Source organism: Colossoma macropomum, unplaced genomic scaffold (assembly GCF_904425465.1).
Source record: "Colossoma macropomum unplaced genomic scaffold, Colossoma_macropomum, whole genome shotgun sequence".
Taxonomy (NCBI): domain Eukaryota; kingdom Metazoa; phylum Chordata; class Actinopteri; order Characiformes; family Serrasalmidae; genus Colossoma; species Colossoma macropomum.
In genome coordinates this window covers 32,325,385-32,344,891 of record NW_023494810.1, presented here as the reverse complement: position 1 = coordinate 32,344,891, position 19,507 = coordinate 32,325,385, and the positions used below count along the sequence as shown (strand labels likewise).

The following is a 19,507-nucleotide window of genomic DNA, read 5'->3' as shown; positions in this document are numbered from 1 at the left end:
GGGTCAGTCCCATGTGGAGAACGTGTCCTCTTGCACGTGCTCGCTCGAGGGTCCTAAAGACTCCAAGATTCGCTGATTCTTCCTGACCACAGCTGAGGAGCTGGTCAGATGGCTGGAGTCTACATTTCATTTTCGAGTCCCCAAGCTTTTACTTTATGAGCGTCTGGTGGATGATTTGATGGAGGACGTGGAGATCCTGGCCCAGATACAAGACCCCTTTGAGGCACCTGATGGGCGGCTCTTGCGTAACGAGAACGATGCCATCTCTTATATCGTCAGTGCAGTGCTTGAAGACCTTTTGAACAAGCGCTGGATACTGGAAATACCTTGTGTCGACCAGAGGTCCATCAGCTACCTCGCTGAAACCATCCAGGTTGCATTTGGTGACTACATCATGGCCTTCTGTGACGCAGCAAGCTTGTCCCCAGACACTGACGCCCTTGAGGAAACACCACAGGGGGAGCCTGAGATGCAAGTGGTCTGCAGCACCGTCCTCAGTGAACGGAGTCCATCAGAATTCGAGGTACTGGCCCTAGAATTTAGTGGATCTCTTTATTCGAGTGATCTGAGTGATGACGAGTGCTCTGAGATCTTCAGCTTCCAAAACCCTCTGGAAGGTTGGTCTGATTCGTCGAGCTCGTCGAGCTCCATCCCTGCTGTTCAGGTAAACAGACTGAACCCTGTATTTCCTCTTAATGTAACGCTCAGTCTCGTATTTTGCATTACTGACGTAACATAACTGAACTGTGATGTGTCTTCCAGGTGTTTGAAGCCTCTGAGGACTCTGAGGTGGAGAATAACGAAGACCTGGAGGTTCCTGCCTGCCCTGATGGTGAGTCACTCAGTTCCTCTTGAGATTTCATGATGTTCTTTGTCCAAACTGTCCAGTGCTCTGAACTGACGTTCTCCTCGTTCTCTCTCTGTCTGTAGGTACTACAGATTCCACCACAACTGGAACAAAGAAGAAGTGGAAGAAGCTCCGTACTTGTGTCTCCAGCTTCCTGAGACGAGTCTTCTGCTTCGGATGCCTCCCATCTCGGCGGGTGGTGTCACTCTGAAACTCTTCGTCCCCGTTTCAAAACTCCACCATTAGTTAACCATTAAAAACTCCATCATTAGTTAACTGTTTGTCTCTTTTAATAGGTCTTATTTTTACTACATATAATGTTTTCTCTGCACACGTTACACACATCTACATGCTTAATTAAGAGTTTTTGGGGGCAACTCTTCAGCCATGCTAACTAACATTACATCCATGTGCTAACATCAGGCTTGATGGAGCTGAGCAGCGCTCCATCGCCCCTTATTTTGAGCCGCATCTTCACCTTCATTGCATTAGGTTAGAAATTTCACATTCAGCTCGCTCCCACCCAAGTCTAAGCTCTCATCCACTGTTGCCAGATTGGTCAGTTTCCTAACAAAACATTTTCAAAGTGTTTTTTTTCAAGCATTTTGATGAGTTCTGAAGAACTCTTTTTGCTGGAAACTATGGAAGCAGTCTGGCAACCCTGTTCCTACCCAAATTTAGCCCAAAGGTTCTCATGGTTGTCAACAGACGTTCCCTCTACAAGATCTCGTCTGGCCCTGCAAGGCTGCACATTATGCATCTCTATCAGCAGGTCAGTCTGCTGTAACGATGGTGACTCTACCTCCTGGCTGTGGTCAGGTGCAGGAGGAATGAATACAGATGCTGTGTCCAGAATCTGCTGAGTGTTGCTGGATATGGCGCCACTTTCAGCTGCTGTCTGGGTTCCAACAGGCTGCAGAGGCAGTGCAGGACTCTCGGGGACAATCTGCTGAATTCTGTCTACAAGGGCTGGACAATAGGTTGAAGAAACATCATTGGATTATGCCACATTAAATTACACTATTGGGAATTTTGATGATGGTTATATAATTTAATATAAAGCTTGAACATAGAATATTGTCTTTAACATTGATCTGATTCTATTTTAATGATTTTTTACATTGTTATTATGAATTTTTGAATATTAGGATGAAGAGGTGGGCAATAACATCGCGATATTTCAAGGTACAATACACGATATGCATAACAATATCTAATTTATCAGGAACAGACAAAAAGAACAACTAGTGCCACATTTTAAAAAACACTTAAAGACTATTAGTACAGTGTTTTCTATTCAACGTTTTATATACTTTGCTACACTAAATTCAGTTAAACATGCTCACGTTGTAATAAAACATGCAGCTGATCAGTACTGACCATATCCATAATATGCTCAGAGAAGCACACTGTTAAATAATGAGATATAATTCATCACAATAATAATAAATATAATTCTGTTGCCCACCCCTATAAAGGAGGACACAGTGAAAGTACACACAGTGATAAATATGATAAACATAGTTCAAGGTAACATCAGAATATGCTGAGATACACATTTAAGATCTGAACACCCACCAACACTGGCTGTGGTAAATTCTGGCTCCGATTCTTCTCTTTGTGGGGGAGACTGAACGCAAGTCAGGTCTGCGTGGACGTGTGCCAGAGTGTCATCCTGGGGAGGGAAAGGATGCTGCATTGTGCTTTACTGTGTGGATGCTGCTTCATCTACATAATACTCAATATACACTGCACAACAATTAGTGTTAGCCTGAATCAGCGCTACCTCAGCTAAAACCAGCCTTCACAAATAAAGTTCTACAGGAGAGCTGGACGTAGGCTTTGGTTCCTGATAAAGCTCTCCAGGAAACTCCTAGGAAGGGTCTCTGCTCTCAGGAGTCCATAAATAGTGCCATCTTATATACCAGCTTGCTAACAAGAACATATCCAGTTGACAGACTTTTTTGTCTGTTTTGTTTAATTTTGTTTTTTTGTTTGATTTTCCTCTCATAGTTGTATGACACTTTTAACAGTTCTGTTCTGCAAACAAGTATATACACAGAAAACTACATTACTGATGACTATATCACTACCTACGCAGCAAAGTGAAGCAACTTGGAGGCCATACTGGAACCCCTCCTTGGCTGTAAAATGAATGCCTGACTACGGACGTAATGTTGACATATTCCCCAAAAATGCTGAGGTGTACTAAAAAAAGGCCAAAAATGGAGATACAAGGTTTTGTCTTCTGATGCAGGGATGCGAGAAGGAGTTTTAAGTTGGGGGTGCTGATGTGACTGATGATGTCATGCAAAATGTATTGTCTTTATTCATATTTATTTAGCTAATTTACATCAAACTGAACGTTATACAGTGCTAGAATGAGGCAGAAACTGACACATCAAATGGTGGACGCACATCCTCTCTCTAGATGCTCTCTATTTGTGGACGAACTTTATGCAAATGAAGTGAGTTGATAAAATATTATCACGATAGACTGATTATTTTAAAATATAAAAAACCAAATATGGCTGCTTTAATACTCAGTACTACCCCTTAACTCTGCACAGATTTTCTTGCTTTGCACCTTAACCTGTGTTTGAGCGATGCGCCCACAAAGCGGTCAGTTTTTGGCTCACTGTACTGAAAATACGGTGCTCACTTTAAAAAAAGCAGAGCTAATACAGTTTTTAATAATATAAAAATACAAACTCCGCTCTAAAACAAGAACATATGGGTCTCAAATTAGTATAAAGTTCAGAATGTTTTATTTTTACTATGATTGTTCTCATTAATGTTAACAGTTTTAGGATGTATTATTATTATTATTGTGGTTATTGTTGTTATGATTACTAATATATATATATATATATATATATATATTATATACAGTTGCAGTCCTTAAGTGACGTGAAGTCACGTCCTGTGTTACTGTTTCGACAGCAACATTATGTATGTTATGCATATATATATATATATATATATATATATATATATATATATATGAACTCATTATAGTATTCACAAAGCTTACTTTGTTCTGGATAAAAGAACCATTTTGAGAACCATTAACACTCAAAGAACCCTTTGCACGATCAAAGCGTACTTTGCATGGTAAAGGTTCTTCAGATCGATGGAGAGTGTGTTTTATATGGTTCTGCATAGAACTATTTTCTTTACTAAAGAACCCTTGAAGAACCATCTTTTTTTAAGAGTGTGCTTTAAGTTAGAATGTGCTGAAAACTGCACGTAAGAAATATTTTACCTGCATATCATACTTGGTTTGAATATCCACGTTTAGCCAGAGCTGCCGTGAGTAGTATTAAATCCAGCAAGGGCAAGTGAATTTAAACCTCATTTAGCTTGGTGCTAACTAATATGGTGATTCCCATAGATGCGCTAGCATCTAGTATTAAATATTAAGGATAGAAATTGGAGAAAACAAAAGCTTTTCAAAGGAAAAATGCGTTATACTATGAACGATCTTTTTTTTTCTACAACACAAAAATACATTTGATTCAGATGTGTATCTCACAGAAAAAAAAATGCAAAAATCAGTGCGAGTCTATGGGGAACATTTCCAGGGAGTATGTAGTGCTGGAGTAGAGCCCCCTCTGTCTGCAATATAGGCCCAAACCCCTAAAGAGCAAGCCTGCACTGCAAAACACTGTCAAGTAAAATTATCTTAACTCTAGTCATTACATCTAATATTTCTCCTGTTAAGATTGTTGTCAGCTCATTTTAAGATTATTTAACTTATTTTCAAACATTTTTACTTGTTTTAAGTGACTTTATTAAGTACATTTATATCAGTATACTGGCAGATCATTTTGCTTGTTTTAAAAAATTATCTGCCAGTATAGTGAGATATTTTTTCTTGATAAAATTACTTAAAACAGGTAAAAATTCACTTCAGAAAAAGATCGACCAACTTCTAAGACTGAACTTTGGAGGTGTGTCTGCAGATTTTTTGAGAAACTGAAAGTGAGTCTCCTGAAAAGAGTGGAAGCTGTAAAGGGGAAATAGTGACACATTAAATACTGAAAATATGGACATTATATTTAGTTGTTGAGGCTTTTGTGTATTTGTAAAAATGCTCTGGAAATAAGCTAAATAATCTTCTAAAAAGAACACAACCATCTCAAAATAAGAAATATTAGACAGATCGACTTGAATTAAGATAAGTTCACTTGACAGGATGCTATTTTTTGCAGTGTAGGCCAACAGTGGCAATGTTTTATCACGACTTTTCATAAAACCTTACGATTAAAGAACTACGAAGGCCCATCCTGCACTAGCAGAAGCTGTACTGATACACGTTCACGTCCTCGTACAGAAGAATGGACAGGAACAGCATGTACCTGTGCAGACGGCGAGGAGATACAGGGCTCTTGCTGAGGAAGGGAGGACGGCGGCTGCCCTATTTGAGGAAAGGGCAGAGACAACTGGGTGGGCTGGGGCTGAAGGAGAGCGCCATCGGGCGGAGGAGCAGGAGAGTACACCTGCTGCTTTTGTGGAGGTATGAGGGACGGAGGAAGGGCCATGCCCAGGAGTGGGATGGGGGCTGGTAAGCCCAGAGGGGCAGATACAGGGGTCTGGGGGGTTCCTGCTCCAGGTATGGAGGGCATGGTTTGTATAGGGGCAAGAGACAGCGGGGCGTGGATGGAACCGGACGAGTAGTAGGGTGAGGGTACGGGAGGACCACCACTGGGGTAGGGGGAGGAGTATGGGACAGGGGAATAGGGCATTGCCTCACTTCCAACAGAAGTGCCCCCTGTTGGCAGAACGGGGTATGGCGAAGGGAACTGAGGAAGAAAAAATGAAAGAAACAAAAATAAACAGAAGTAGGCATGCCAGCAACCACTGGATTGTTTTTGCCACAACAGCTCCCGATACTACGTAAAACTTTTACTTCAAAGCACTACACTGCACAAATGTCATTCTAGAGAACTGTGGCAAGTCATGCAGTGTGAAGGGTGTTGCGTAATCATACACAGTACTGTGCAGAAGTCAGAGACCACCCTTTCGTTTATTTAATTGCCAGTCAAAACAACCATTAAGTACAAGTTATTCGTTTTGAGAAGACGACTCAGCGCTATGGGTCTGAAAGGATGTGTAGCTGTTCAAGAAGAACCTCACTGAGAAAAGGAGACGGACACATCAAACAAAGAAGCTAAACAACGGACTGACCACCCCAGAGTCCAGACCTCAACACCACTGAATGTGTTTGATTACTTCAGAAAAAGATCAACCAGCTTCTAAGACTGAACTTTGGAGGTGTGTCTGCAGATTCTTTGAGGAACTGAAAGTGAGTCTCCTGAAAAGAGTGGAATACTGAAAATATGGATATTATATGTAGTTGTTGAGGCTTCCGTGTCATTGTTTGTCAAATATATGCTTTGTACTTTTTTACTGGCACTAAAAATGAACGACTTGCACCTGATGACTGTTCTGAAGTTAAATAAATTAAGGGTGGTCTCTGTCTTTTGCAGAGTACCGTAACAGGTAAAGGGTATAAACCACGCTAGACTCCTTTATCCTTAATTCAAAAGCTAAACCACATATTTAAGACGAAGGGTTGAACACATGCACAGTTTTCGCCTAATTTACCCACCTGTGTGGAAATCTGAAGAGGCTGCAGAAGAGGCGTGGAGTGAACACTCTGTTGTGGTTGTGGAGGTGGAACACTGCTCAGCATGGACGTTGCTGACTGGAGCAGATGCTGAGGATGGGCCTGTGCTTCAGAAGATGATTCCACAACTGGCTGCAGGGTTGATAGAGTCTTAAAGGAAAAGAAACGGACCACTTAAGTAAAGCTGCCTTCACAGGTCCGCTGTTTAGACCGGCGTGTAACTTTGTCAAAAATGCCAACACGAAAGCCAATCCTTTTAAAGGAACTTTTCTCCCAAAAATGCTGAAGAAACTGTTAACTTTCATTAATTGTTAGCAAGGCTAACATGGCATTTTTGGACGAAGCGTTTCTTTAATCTATCTCCAACAACTCGGCCAATCAGATATTTTAGTCCATTTCAAAGTAAAAGATCCATTAAAATCACAGTGCAGTAATTTCTATTCAACATGGTGATCCAAAGGCCAATGACTGATTAGCTTAGCAACAGGAGGATGAGGGTGTTTCTACAGATCTGAGACGGTGGGTCTACCTGGGACAGGAAAGCTGCAGGATGGAGATAGAGGTGAAACTGAGAGAAATAAAAACACAAGAAAGAAAAACAAGCTAAATTAAAATACTAAGCCACTACACCATGAGAACAAAGGTCAAGTTACTTGTCATGGATACCACTGCACACAGACGGTACACGCACAAACATTCAATGTGAATCTATGCAGTTATTTCCAGGCAGAAGCGGATGTTGCTTTGTAACTTACGTGGGACTGTTGGGTATCTTACCTCCTGTGCTAGCGGAGCAGTTGGAGCTGGTGTGGCTGGAGCAGACATGGTCTGAGCCAATGCAGCCGTGGGCTGAAAAACATAAAATCTTATAAGGAAACCTGTTCTGAAAGAGGAAAACTACATCCAGCTCAAAAGTTCGAAACTCAGCTCACACCATTCAAAACTGCAAGTGTTGCTGCAACCACCGGAAGCTAGCAGAGCTCAGTTAGGGCTATGTACGTACCAGTGGTCTCCAACCCTGGTCCTGGAGAGCTCCCTTCCTGCAGAGCCTAGTTCCAACCACACTTTGCTACACCTGCTCTAGCTAATCAACCACTTCCCAAGTCCCCGATTGGCTGGATCAGATTATTGGATACAGGTTGGAACTAAACTCTGCAGGAATGGAGCCCTCCAGGTCCAGGTTTGGAGACCACTGGTTTATGTACACACTTAAAAAAACTGGTTATTTAGTAAAGAAAATGTCTCTATATAGAATCATGAACTCTAAAAGAACCCTCTGCATGATTAAAAGTCTCTTTGCATTGTGACAGTGTTCTTCAGATTGAAGGAGAATGTGCTGTAGATGGTTCTATATATCTGTATAGCACCAAAAATGGTTCTGCTATTGTTACAAGCTCAAAATCATAACAATAGAAGAACCTTTTTGGTGCTATATAGAAACATTTTCGATAAGATTCTATATAGGGTTCTATATAGCACCAAACATGTTCTTCTATTGTTTTTTAGAGTGTAGTCATGCTAACTTGGCCCCGCTAGCCTCCATTTGTGTCAGTAATGTTCAGTGGTGGTGGTATGATTGGGCTCAGAGGGCCCAATCACTTTCATCATTCTCCCCAAAATGACTGCTCAAATTTACTTTTAGTATTAAAATCTAATGAATGAATAAACCCAAAACACAAATGCACATGACGTTCAAAATTCCTTTCCCTGATATCGACCAATCAAAATCCCAATTTAACCAATAATCATAACTGTGAGGCATTTGCTAAGCATCTCATGAGCAAGTAACAACAAAATTCAACAACAATTTTCAGTTGAAATTTAAGCACTCCTCACCACCCGGGAAAGATGTGTGAGTATACTGAGTCCTGCATTAGCAGTGATACTGTTAGCGTCACATGTGTGGAGAACTGTTAGGTGGATTTAGGGACTATCATATAAACGTGGCTTGATTTAAGATAAAGTAAAGATAAATAAAGTAACTACAAACAGTTGTCCAACACATTCATTAACCAGCTTATTAACACCAAAGCTAGCACAAATGCTACAAATCGCCATCTTATTGGGGTTATTTTTGTTATTATTCACCCTGAGTTCAAAACAAGGGATATGAATTCATATGAGCTCCAGGTTTTATGTGTTCTGGTCAAACTTGTGTCTCCTACTACAGTTTCTTCCTACTGCAGTGCATGAATGATGCTTAGCAAATGCCTCAGTTATGGTTTATGCTCTGTATTGTAGCCTATATCCCCCTAAAACGGCAGACTGGGCACCACTACTGGCCACGTTAGTATTTTGGGTGAAGTAATCCAAGAATTCATGAGAAAGAGAAAACGCTCTTAAGGCAGTGTTTGCTTTACTGTGACAAGGGGAATCATTAGCTGCAGCTGAAGAGGAGAACTACATTTAACTACAGGGAGCTCTGAGTGCTCAGGGGAAGCATCTATGGAGAACTGTTAGGTGACAAGGGTAATTTTCAGCGTTTCAGAAGTTGTCATACACTGTTTGTTTTGATTTTTTTTTGCAGTCCTCTGAGAATGTTCCAGAAAGCTCTTGAAAAACATTTGCTAGGATCTACAATGTTCTGAACACGCTCCCTTGATACTTTGTGGTCATAAACATTCTGGGCCCAATTTCCCAAAAAGCATGTTAGTGTTAAGATCATCTTAACTAGTAGAGTCAGTGTTGAGTGCATCATTTAAGAATCATGTTTGTGCTAAGATGCCAAAGATGCCTCCTCTGTCTGTTCCCTTTCCCCTGCAGAATCACTTGAGTCCGCTCAATGTGTCCCAATTCAGGGGCTGCATCCTTCAAAGGACGCGGTCTATGAAGCCGTGTCCTTCGAAGGCTGCATAGACCCACGAAGGCTGAACTGAAATGAGATGGTCTGCTCTACGGTGGATTTCCTGTTTGCGTCACAACAAATGTTGATGTCCCTCGTTTTGTTTATCCTGCTGTCTGGTCCTGACCCTAGCCTGTTCCGACTATGCTCTTTGTAACAATCCCAAACAGTCAAGTACACTTAAACCTTGTCTTTTTATCTGCGCATGTCTGATCTGTGCCGGCTTTCATAACATAAACCATTGTGTAAAAGACAATACTGTGTTCCACTCACAGAACAAAGGTACTCTTTTAGGGAATAACAGGGTTCAGAGGAGGGAAATTGGGAGCGAAAGGAATTCTACAATACTCTTGCAGCACTGAACTGAAGCATTCCAGGAGAGGTGTAGGAAGCAGTAGGGTACCAAACAGGGAGGTATCAATCCTCTACAGCGGAAAAATTTCAGTGGGTTCAAAGCTTCCATTTTCTGACATACCGTAAGAACTTGTCCAACTTTGATGCCATGTACAGACAACGTTGCACCCGGTGCCCGGTGTGGCGTAGTGGGTGAAGATCCCTTGCCTTGGATGTTATCTTGAGGAACAGAGATGCTATATGCTGTGGGATCTCCATGGCTACTACCTGGCTGACATGCAGTCCTGTCCATCAGTACTGGAGAGCTGGTGCGGCGATTGATGATGTGATGTAAACAGCGATTGAGGTGAAATAGATCTACACTGTCCCCTGCACTGCGGGGGGGCAGTGAGAGGTACCCCTGAAGAGGACGGGCTAAGAGGGGCACATAGATTAGCAGGAGATGAAGAGGACATGCGTATGGGGGAGCCTAGAGACGTGACTGGTGAGGGGATCAGTGTGTGTACCGGTGAGGATGCTGTCCTGTGCTTTAGGGAAGGGGAAGATGTTGGAAGCAGTGGTTGTTCTGGAGTCCTTTCAGAACAGGAATGATTTACATGCTCAGGAGATGGGGGTGTGATATGCACTGCAGATGGTGCAGGCTGCTGAATGGGAGAGGATCCATTCGGGACTTTTGGGGAGGGCACGTAAATGTGAAATGCAGAAGGAAGGCAATTTCCAGGAGAAGATGCCCTCATGTGATTTGGAGAGGCTGGGGTCCTAACTTCGGAGGCACTGACTGAGTGGACTAGACATGGTGGGTTCACACCAGAACCAAGAGCTTGGTTCAGGTGGACTGGTGAGCGGTCAAGTGATCCTCTGCTTCCTGGCCTCGCAGTCAACAACAGCGCAAAGCAGGCACGGCAGAAATGTGGACGACACGACAGGGCAGGACAGTTTCTAAGAGTAGAGGGAATGGCTTGAGTCTGGGGCTTAGGATCTGAGTTGGCACAGGAATCAAATCCATGAGGAAGCAGTTCAGCTTCCGCTGTAGAATCACTCCCAGCGGGCAGAGTATCCTTGAGGATAGGAGACACTGAAAGTGGACCTGGAGAAAGCCGCTCTCTTACTGTATCCCTGTGAGCTGGTGCCTGTTTTGGACAGCTACAGGGTAAATGGTTCAATGGCTTTGAATGAGCATGCAAATGTGCTCCCCTTTGCAACGTATCAAGAAATGAGGTACTGCCACGTCTGGTAGCAATCAAGTTCTCAAAAGACAAAAGAGAATCCTGGGACTCACAGGGAACACTGCCATGTCGCTGAATAGTCAGTCACAGGTAAGAAACGAAAACACATTCAGAATTCACAAACAGCAACATACATACATGAAATATATTTAAGATTGCAGAGGAAGGGATGGTTCTTTTTCTGTTTGCAGAAAAGGAAATCTACGTGGGGACTTACCGGAGGAGACGGCTGGTAAAGGCTCTGGTGCAGTTGCACAGATTGCTGCAAAAAGGCTCCTTGATGTATCTGTGGTGTGGATTGCTGATAAGCCCCTTGATGCAGCTGGGCTACAGGCTGTTTTTGGGCCCCCTGGTGGAGCTGTGCTGCAGGTTGTTGCTGAGCCCCTTGGTGTAGCTGTGCTGCAGGCTGTTGCTGGACCCCATGGTGCAGCTGAACACTTGGCTGTGGCTGGACACCAAGCTGTGGTTGGATTCCCTGGAGTAACTGGACAGTTGGCTGCTGCTGGGCTCCATGGTGCAAGTGTATAGTAGACTGGGGCTGGGCCTCTTGACACAACAGGGCACTTGGCTGTTGCAGCTGGGTAGTGGGCTGTTGTGGAGCTCCAAGGTGTGCAGCAGGTTGTTGTAGGGGCTCTTGCTGAGCCACAGGTTGCTGTTGGGGTCCTGGGTGCACTTGAGCAGCAAGCTGCTTTTGGGCCTCCTGGTGCAGTGGAGCTGTCAAGTGTGGTTGAGCACCCTGCTGCAGCTGAGCCAGGAGCTGTGCTGGAGGACTAAGGAGTCTCTGGGAAGTGGAGATGGACTCTTGCAGGGTCTGGTAGGGAACGCCATGCTGGTTACCCAAAGCTTCTGAAATCACAGTGGAAATGACTGTGACGTCTGCTGCAAAGATAAAGAGAAGGAAAAAAGTAAAGCATCAATAGTGAAATGCACTGTATGCTTGTAGCTTTCCTCTCTGTCTGTAGGTACATCTCACATTATCTCCACGTAAGAGAGCCTGGAGAGCTAATTATACTTTTTATTCACAATTATAACTGCTAAGCAATTATAACTGTTAAAGTGGAAGCAGATACTGTAACCGTGGAGGAAACAGCTGCGGGTGAGCGACAGTTTCATGGTCATCTGAAGGTTCACTGATGACTCATTCTGCTGACTCACTGGTGATGTGAAACTCTGCAGCTAGCAAAACATTCATAGCACTGTCTAACAAAGCCTTCTCATGTCTTACTGAATAGAACTGAATTGGTCTGAATGTGTGAATGTGAGTTTGAAGTGGATTAAGAATTAATGGGGCAGTTGTGGACTGGAGGTTAAGGAACCAGCCCTTGACTGGAAGGTCGCCGGCTCAATCCCCTGAGCCGAAGGTACGTGACTGAGGTGCCCTTGAGCAAGGCACCCAACCCCCAACTGCTCCCCAGGCGCTGCGGATAGGGCTGCCCACCAATCCGGGCAAATGTGCTCACTGCCCCCTAGTGTGTATGTGCTGTCTCACTGCACGGGTGGGTAAGATTGCGGAGGTGAAATTTCCCCATTTTGGGACTGTCTTAGCTTTTAATTAATCTAATTAAGGCCTATGGACACCAAGTATATTTTGGGATGGAAAAAAAAAGTTTAAGTCCATTCTGATCATGTTCGTCACATCACAGTGAAAGTTTATACCATTCAACATGGCGGAGCAGAAACTGGTCTGCAGAGGAGACGAAGTTTATGCTCTGATCTTTAAAAGACGGCGGTGGGATGGACGTCCAGCTTATGTGTCTCAGAACACGACGTCTTCCTCTCGGCCTTCTTTAATAAGGACATGTGAAGGACGTTTTCCTGAGTCTGACATCATTTTAAAGCAATTAAAAACACAAGCGCTGCTCACTGCTGCTCATCTCACTCTGACTGGACTCACGTGATGCTGGTTGTCATGGTAACGTCTACACATGCATGTAATTTTGGACCCGATTACTTGTAGTAAGCATGTAAACAATGATTTTTCATCAGATTGTTGAGTAAAGTGACCATAAACACATCAGTCTTAATCTGTAATCAGAATGTCTTCAATCAGATTGGCAAATATCTTTGCATGTAAACACAGAGATTAATTTTACTGCATCTATTCACAGGCAGAGTGACACTTCTGCACTGTAATGATGTACTAAACAGTATGAACTGTTAATTTAGGAATCAGCTCTAAGTTAAAATGTAACATTGACTTTCAGCAGTAAACCCAACCGAGACCACACCATAATGAATTTTAATTATTAATGAAATGAATTATAATTAATTGTGAAAATGTATTGTGTAAACTCATGTAAACAGTGAACCAGGCCTAATTATTCTCTCTTTGTAGTGAAACATGCACTTATTTTATTTGAATACTGCTGATATCCTTTATATGTTTAGAAAAGCATATTATGACATAATGTGACATAATTTATTATGATAAAGATATATATCATCACATTACCTACTACTAGTAATAACAATAAAGTCTTGCTTTGTCGGATTGTGTATCAGCCGTTTATTATACAATTTATTACTCTATCGATATGTAACATGCAGGGATAGCAGGTACTTACATGTAACAGTGGTGCCAGTGGTGGTGGGGACACTACAGAACAGGGAGACCTGCTCGCCCTCAGGCTCCTCTGGCTCAGCCTGGGGGAGGGGTGTACCACCCTTTGGTATTCCAGAGGGGGGAACCTGGAGCAGATTCTGCACCTGGGTCTTTGTGGACTTCCCTTTAGCCTGGCCTTCTCCTCCGGTGACGACTCGTTCCCTGTGCCATTTAATCAGAGCCACACGGTCCCGAATCGACTTGCTCACGAGCTTCATGTCACACTCCAGGAAGAAACCAGATTCAACCTACAGGAAAAAAATAAAAACAGTTACAGTTTTTAATCTAACTTATAATTTTACTAATAATATCAATCAATCAATTAATGAACCATCATTTAAACTGTACATTGAGGAAGACCCTCAATTACCTTGTAGATGAGACAAAACAGAAATCAGGGATTGGAAAAAACTATATTGTAATATATTAAATGCTAAAAAAAGGTAATAATAATCATAATAGTAAATTTACTAGTAAAAACTTTTAATAAAATTTAAATTGAAATGAATAAATCAATAAAATGAATAAATTAATAACAGAGCAAGTAAGGATAAAATATTTAATCTAACTCATAACACAATTTTACTAATAATATCAATCAATCAACATTGATTTAAACTCAGGGAGACCCTTATTTATAGTGTAGTAGAGCCAGTACAGAAATCAGGGATTGAAAAATTTGGATTGTAAAAATATATCAAATGCTACAAAAAAAGGTCATAATAATCATAATAGTAAATTTAATAGTAACAAAAAATATTAAATTAAAATTGCAATTAATATATTAATAAAATTAATACATAAATAAATAACATCAAATAAGGATAAAATAAATAAAGAATACAAGATGCAAATCAACAACTTGGCAGTAGCTAGGAGGTAAAAGTTGATAATAAAATAAATAAAAAGAATAATGAAAGTGAAATAATAACTAAAACACACCACAATTATATTACAAGTAACTAAATTCAAATAAAAATTTTATTTGAAAAGTGGAAAGTTCTTTGTTCTGCAAACAAAAACAAAGTTGTTATTACTGTCAACCTGCAGAGAAAACATGTTTTCATTGTTTTTTACTTAATTTTTCCTTGTATTTCTGACTGTTTTGGACTGACAATTCTACTTACCGTGCGCCTACTTTAGTACTAAAACATCACACATTAAAATATAAACGTGAAAACAAACCACAGAACATGGTTATTTAATATTTCAGCCCTTAAATGTGACAAATCTGCACAAGTTTTGCTTCTAAACAGTTTTCCCTCCAGTCATATTTGACTTTGGGCCTGTAGTTCATATCAAAATCTCGGAAACCCCTGGAAATAAACTTCAACGGTTCACTGAAGGTATTTAAACTCCACTTACGCCAGACAGAGTTCGGGATGAACTGAACTGTCTGTTCTGGTTCAGATCAATTCCCTCTGCTTTCCCTTCTAACAGGGAGATCAGTGACTCTGCTCCATTTCAAAATGATTAATTGATGAATCCTTTTCCTCCCAAACCGTTTTTAGCAGTGTGTTCGGAGTGTGCTTTGTGTGTTTAGAGTTGGGCAAACAAAAAGAGTAAAACATGTAAAAACAGTGTCATTTCACTTCATGATTTTCATGATGAGGAGACAATCAGCAAATCCTACTGTTAACCAGATAAGAAATCTGAAACTGACAGTCATATCGCTGAGCAAAACCTCGTATCTCCAAAATGGTAACTTCACAGGAGAAACAAAAAACCTACTTTACTTTTAATGTAAGTCAATGGAACCAGACATTTTTCCAAGTCATTTTGGGCCGTTTCTTTTGGTTCATTCATGATGAAATTTACATACAATGTAAAGGACAACAGGCATTTTAAGATGATGTCAAAAACTGAAAAACGAAAATGGAGATACGAGGTTTTGCCCCGACAGCACTGATATGCAAAAGTCTGAACAAGTAAAAAAAATGTTTGTTTCTCTACAGGATTCAAACCTAACCCTTGTGTGGTGTTCAGGTCTGTGGGACCCATTTTCAACATCTACCAAAAGAAAAAATGATGTGATTTATTATTATTTCAGATTCTTGGCTTTTCCTCATTTTCTGTGAAGAACATATAAAATAACCCATTTTCAGTGCTTCACTCTGTTCACCCCCCACACATTTATATTACACATGTGGTGTTGGGTGAACCCGCGGGGAGTAAAAGTGTGGAGGTGCTGTGTCCTTCACTCTGTTCTCCTCCTACATGGCCTGCTGTTAGTGTTTGTGTGTGTGTGTGTGTGTGTGTGTGTGTGTGTGTGTGTGTGTAGGGATGGACAACAAGGACAGGCTGCTGACTGGCTACAGCTGCTAAACCCAGAAACATGAGACATCAGTTTCCTCTGTTTACCATTTCTTGGGCGACGGCGTCTGGGACCTCTCTCACGAGGTCAAAGGTGAACTCGATGGTGCCGCTGTCCTTGTACTTTCCTTTCAGCTTCTTCTGGTCCTCGACCCACAGCCTGAGCGCGATGGACATCTTTTTGCCATCATCTTCCTCCGCAAGTTCTACCCTGACGCCAGTGTCCTCGGCAAAGAACGCGTGATTCAGGAGGTCCTTTATGGAATATCTGGGGAGAGAGAGGAGCAGGTTTAGACAGGACTTTTAGAGCTGTAACATACTTCTTCCTGCATACTCTTCAAACCTTTGGAATCACTATTTTTAATAAATATACAAACAGTTTTGTTGGAGGTAGGGTTGGATAATATGACAACATTTATGGGTATTGTGATAAATTCTGTCACAATACGTCACAGTGTGTGTATATTGTGGCACTTTGCCTTTTCCAACTTATGAGATGTCATAAAAGAATATTTATAAAATGGATAGTTATGGTCCTAATATCTGATTGGCCGAGTCGCATTCGAAGCCGTTGTAAAATCCATGATATAAGCACAACCACTGAATTCTGTATCACTGCGCCACAGCACTAACTGTGCTGTTAATAGAATAATCTTTGACTCTAATGCTGCTCACATGGAGCACCAAGCGTACTGATGAAGTAAGAACCCGTTTTTGTGTAAACTGAGGAGCTGACAGCTTATGTTCTTAACAAGAACTAGGCTGGTCAGCTGGCTAACAGGCTAAAAGATAGCAAACATGCTAAAAAAACTACATCATTAATATCACAGGCTTGAATTAAAGTACTTACTGTATGATTAACTGTAAAACAGCAGTATAAAAGTCTAAAAAATGTCACCTGAATGTTTTACACGCTTCAAATGTTCATGTTTCCGTCAGAAGTCCCGTCAAACTCTAGCCTCTAAAGCCAAACAGTGCATCATTTATCGAGTGTGGATGTGTCTGAGTCCCAAATGACTGTTTCTTAGCTGTATTTTGCTCTGTTGGGCTGCAGAATCCAGTAAATTCCTATGTAGTGCACTATGTAGGGAGTAGGGAGCCATTCGAGATTCAGCCCCAGCGTGAGAAGAGGGCATCGCTGGAACTTAGAAAGTGAAGGTTTTTGCATTAAACAGTCCTTCGCGTCGTGCCTAATAACATCCCTTCCCTGTGACAAAATCGCAGTAACAACCTCTCGTGGCTTATTGCTTTAATATAGTATATCATGTATCGTGAAAACTTCTTAAAGCATTGCAATATTACACTACCGCCCACCTCTACACACTTAAAAATGATGGTTCTTCTTTAGAAAACAAAATGGTTCTATTTAGAACCATGAACATTCACCGAATAAACACTTTGCATGAATAAAGGGTTTTTTGCATCGTGAAATGGTTCTTCAGATTGATGGAGAATGTGCTATAGATGGTTCTATATAGAACCTTTTTGAAAAGGATTCTATATAGCACCAAAATGGGTTCCTCTATTGGTACAAGCGTGACATTGTAACAATAGCAAAGTGCTTTTTGATGCTATAAAGAGTGTTCATGGTTCCATATAGAACCATTTTCCTTACTAAAGAACCCTTGAACCCTTATTTTTAAGTGTGCCCTTTCAGGTACATGTATAAAATGATTCTAATATGATGCTTGAATTCTACAACTGATTAGTAGTAAACTGTAAAAATGAAGAAATATTAAATGCATTAAATGCGTCCAGAACAATAAACAGAGCCATAAATGATTCAAATGATTCACTGAGAACATCACTGTAGAACATCTAGAATGAAGTTAAAATAAAATTAACATCCATAATAGCCTCATGTTTGGAAAGGGGTGATCAAATAAGGCAGATAATTCATCAAGAATTTATCATAAATAGATACTTACAGCATGTAATTTATCACTTAATAACTCTTTTGTTCCCAAAACAGGACTGAAATACTGAAGAAAACATCTTAAACACCTTCTGGTGTCCAGCTTATAGTATTTTTATCTACACTGTATAAGCTATTGAACAAAACAACAACACTCATTAATATGGATTATAGTATAAATCTGATGTGTTTTACTTAACATCAAAATCATTACAGTTTGATGACATGTTCATTGCTTAACTTCACCCAATCAGGAAAAGAAAACCAGATTTTAGGAGTGTTTCCAGCTTTTGAAGTGTAGGCTATTACGTCAGCACAGCCCCACAGCCTGTTATCTAAATACGGCCTTAGACCATGTTAACATATCAGGGTGAAATGCTCAAATCAGACCCGTCTTCTTTGCCTACTCAGATTTGTGGGACACTACAGGCAGGTGTCCAAATAATCAGAAAAGCTTAGATGTCTGTCAAATAATAAGATGTCTTTAAAGCATAAAGAGGCGAGCCACCTCTCACCGTATACCCCAGTATATAAACACAAGTGTCAGAAAGTGAATGTCACTAGACGGCAGCGATATGAAATCGTATTGCTCTGGTGATGCACTACTGCTGAAGTAAAAGCGTTCAGTCCTGTGATTGACTCTCTGTCCGTGAGTGGAAAGACAACTCGCAGTGCTACATCTGACCACTGGAACAACTAAACTAACATCAGTTTCAGCTTAGTGCACACAGTAAATCCTATTAGTAGTGTTACCATGATATACACGTTGTTAAGAGCTGTGATGACACAACAGATCTGATCTCACACATGCAGCGCCAGAGTGATGTAATTAGATTAAGGGGAGCAAAGAATTACAGTGAGTGCTTCCCTGAGCTGGGCTCGAACCCTGCTCTCCCACATAAAGAGCTACATGTACATATGTGTACAGCTCAAACACTAATACATCTATTTTTTAACTATATACACACACACACACACACACACATATATATATATATATATATATAGATAGATAGATAGATAGATAGATAGATCATGCATGATTAAAGGGTTCTTTGCATCGCAAAAGGGTTCTTCTATTATTACGATGTCAGGCTTGTTGTTATAAATATATATATATATATATATATATATATATATATATATATATATATATATACTTTTTTTAGTTTTTGGCATAATCTGAAAATGCCTGTTGCCCTTTACAATGTGTGTACATTTTATGAGGAATGGACCAAAAGAAACGACCCAAAATTACTTGGAAAAAAAGTCTGGTTCCACTGACTTACATTAAAAGTAAAGTACGTTCTTTCCTTCTCCTGTGAAGTTACCATTTGGGGGATACAAGGTTTTCTTCCGACAACAGCGATAAATTATGAATGTAAATATGTAAGTAGCTAATAGTATTTTCATTTTTGCTATTCGCTTAATGGAGAGGTTAGTTAGATATTTGTTTATACATCCCCCCCCCCAGTCCCTCCGATCCACCCCAAAAGAAGTCCTTACTTGTGGCACCTCCAGTCAGAAGCACACGATTTCAACTATAATTCATAACCATATTGTCATCTTTTATCCGACGGCTTCATTGAATGTCGCATTTCATGGCCGTATCGTGCAGCATTATGGCACAGCATCAAAGCAAACCACAGTTTTCTGAGAAAAATGTACCACAGTGACTCAGTTAGCGTGCCTGAATTTTTACAGGATGTATTTTCACTCAATCAATCAATCAATGAGTTAATCAATCAATCAGTCAGTGATTACATGTTAAAGTGG

The 19,507-nt window shown here is 40.9% G+C and overlaps 1 protein-coding gene across 1 annotated transcript in view; it reads right to left on the bottom strand.

Annotated features, from left to right (window-relative positions):
* wnk2 (WNK lysine deficient protein kinase 2) overlaps nucleotides 1-19,507 on the bottom strand; it is an 83,947-nt gene that overhangs the window by 28,645 nt on the left and 35,795 nt on the right. Inside the window, exons 6-14 of the mRNA XM_036559261.1 lie at nucleotides 15,865-16,084; nucleotides 13,466-13,751; nucleotides 11,119-11,780; nucleotides 7,257-7,328; nucleotides 7,009-7,047; nucleotides 6,462-6,629; nucleotides 5,209-5,652; nucleotides 2,426-2,522; nucleotides 1,650-1,816 (exon numbers count right to left, since the gene is read on the bottom strand). Coding sequence (XP_036415154.1) covers nucleotides 1,650-1,816; nucleotides 2,426-2,522; nucleotides 5,209-5,652; nucleotides 6,462-6,629; nucleotides 7,009-7,047; nucleotides 7,257-7,328; nucleotides 11,119-11,780; nucleotides 13,466-13,751; nucleotides 15,865-16,084 — 2,155 coding nt within the window. The remainder of the gene's footprint in view (nucleotides 1-1,649; nucleotides 1,817-2,425; nucleotides 2,523-5,208; nucleotides 5,653-6,461; nucleotides 6,630-7,008; nucleotides 7,048-7,256; nucleotides 7,329-11,118; nucleotides 11,781-13,465; nucleotides 13,752-15,864; nucleotides 16,085-19,507) is intronic.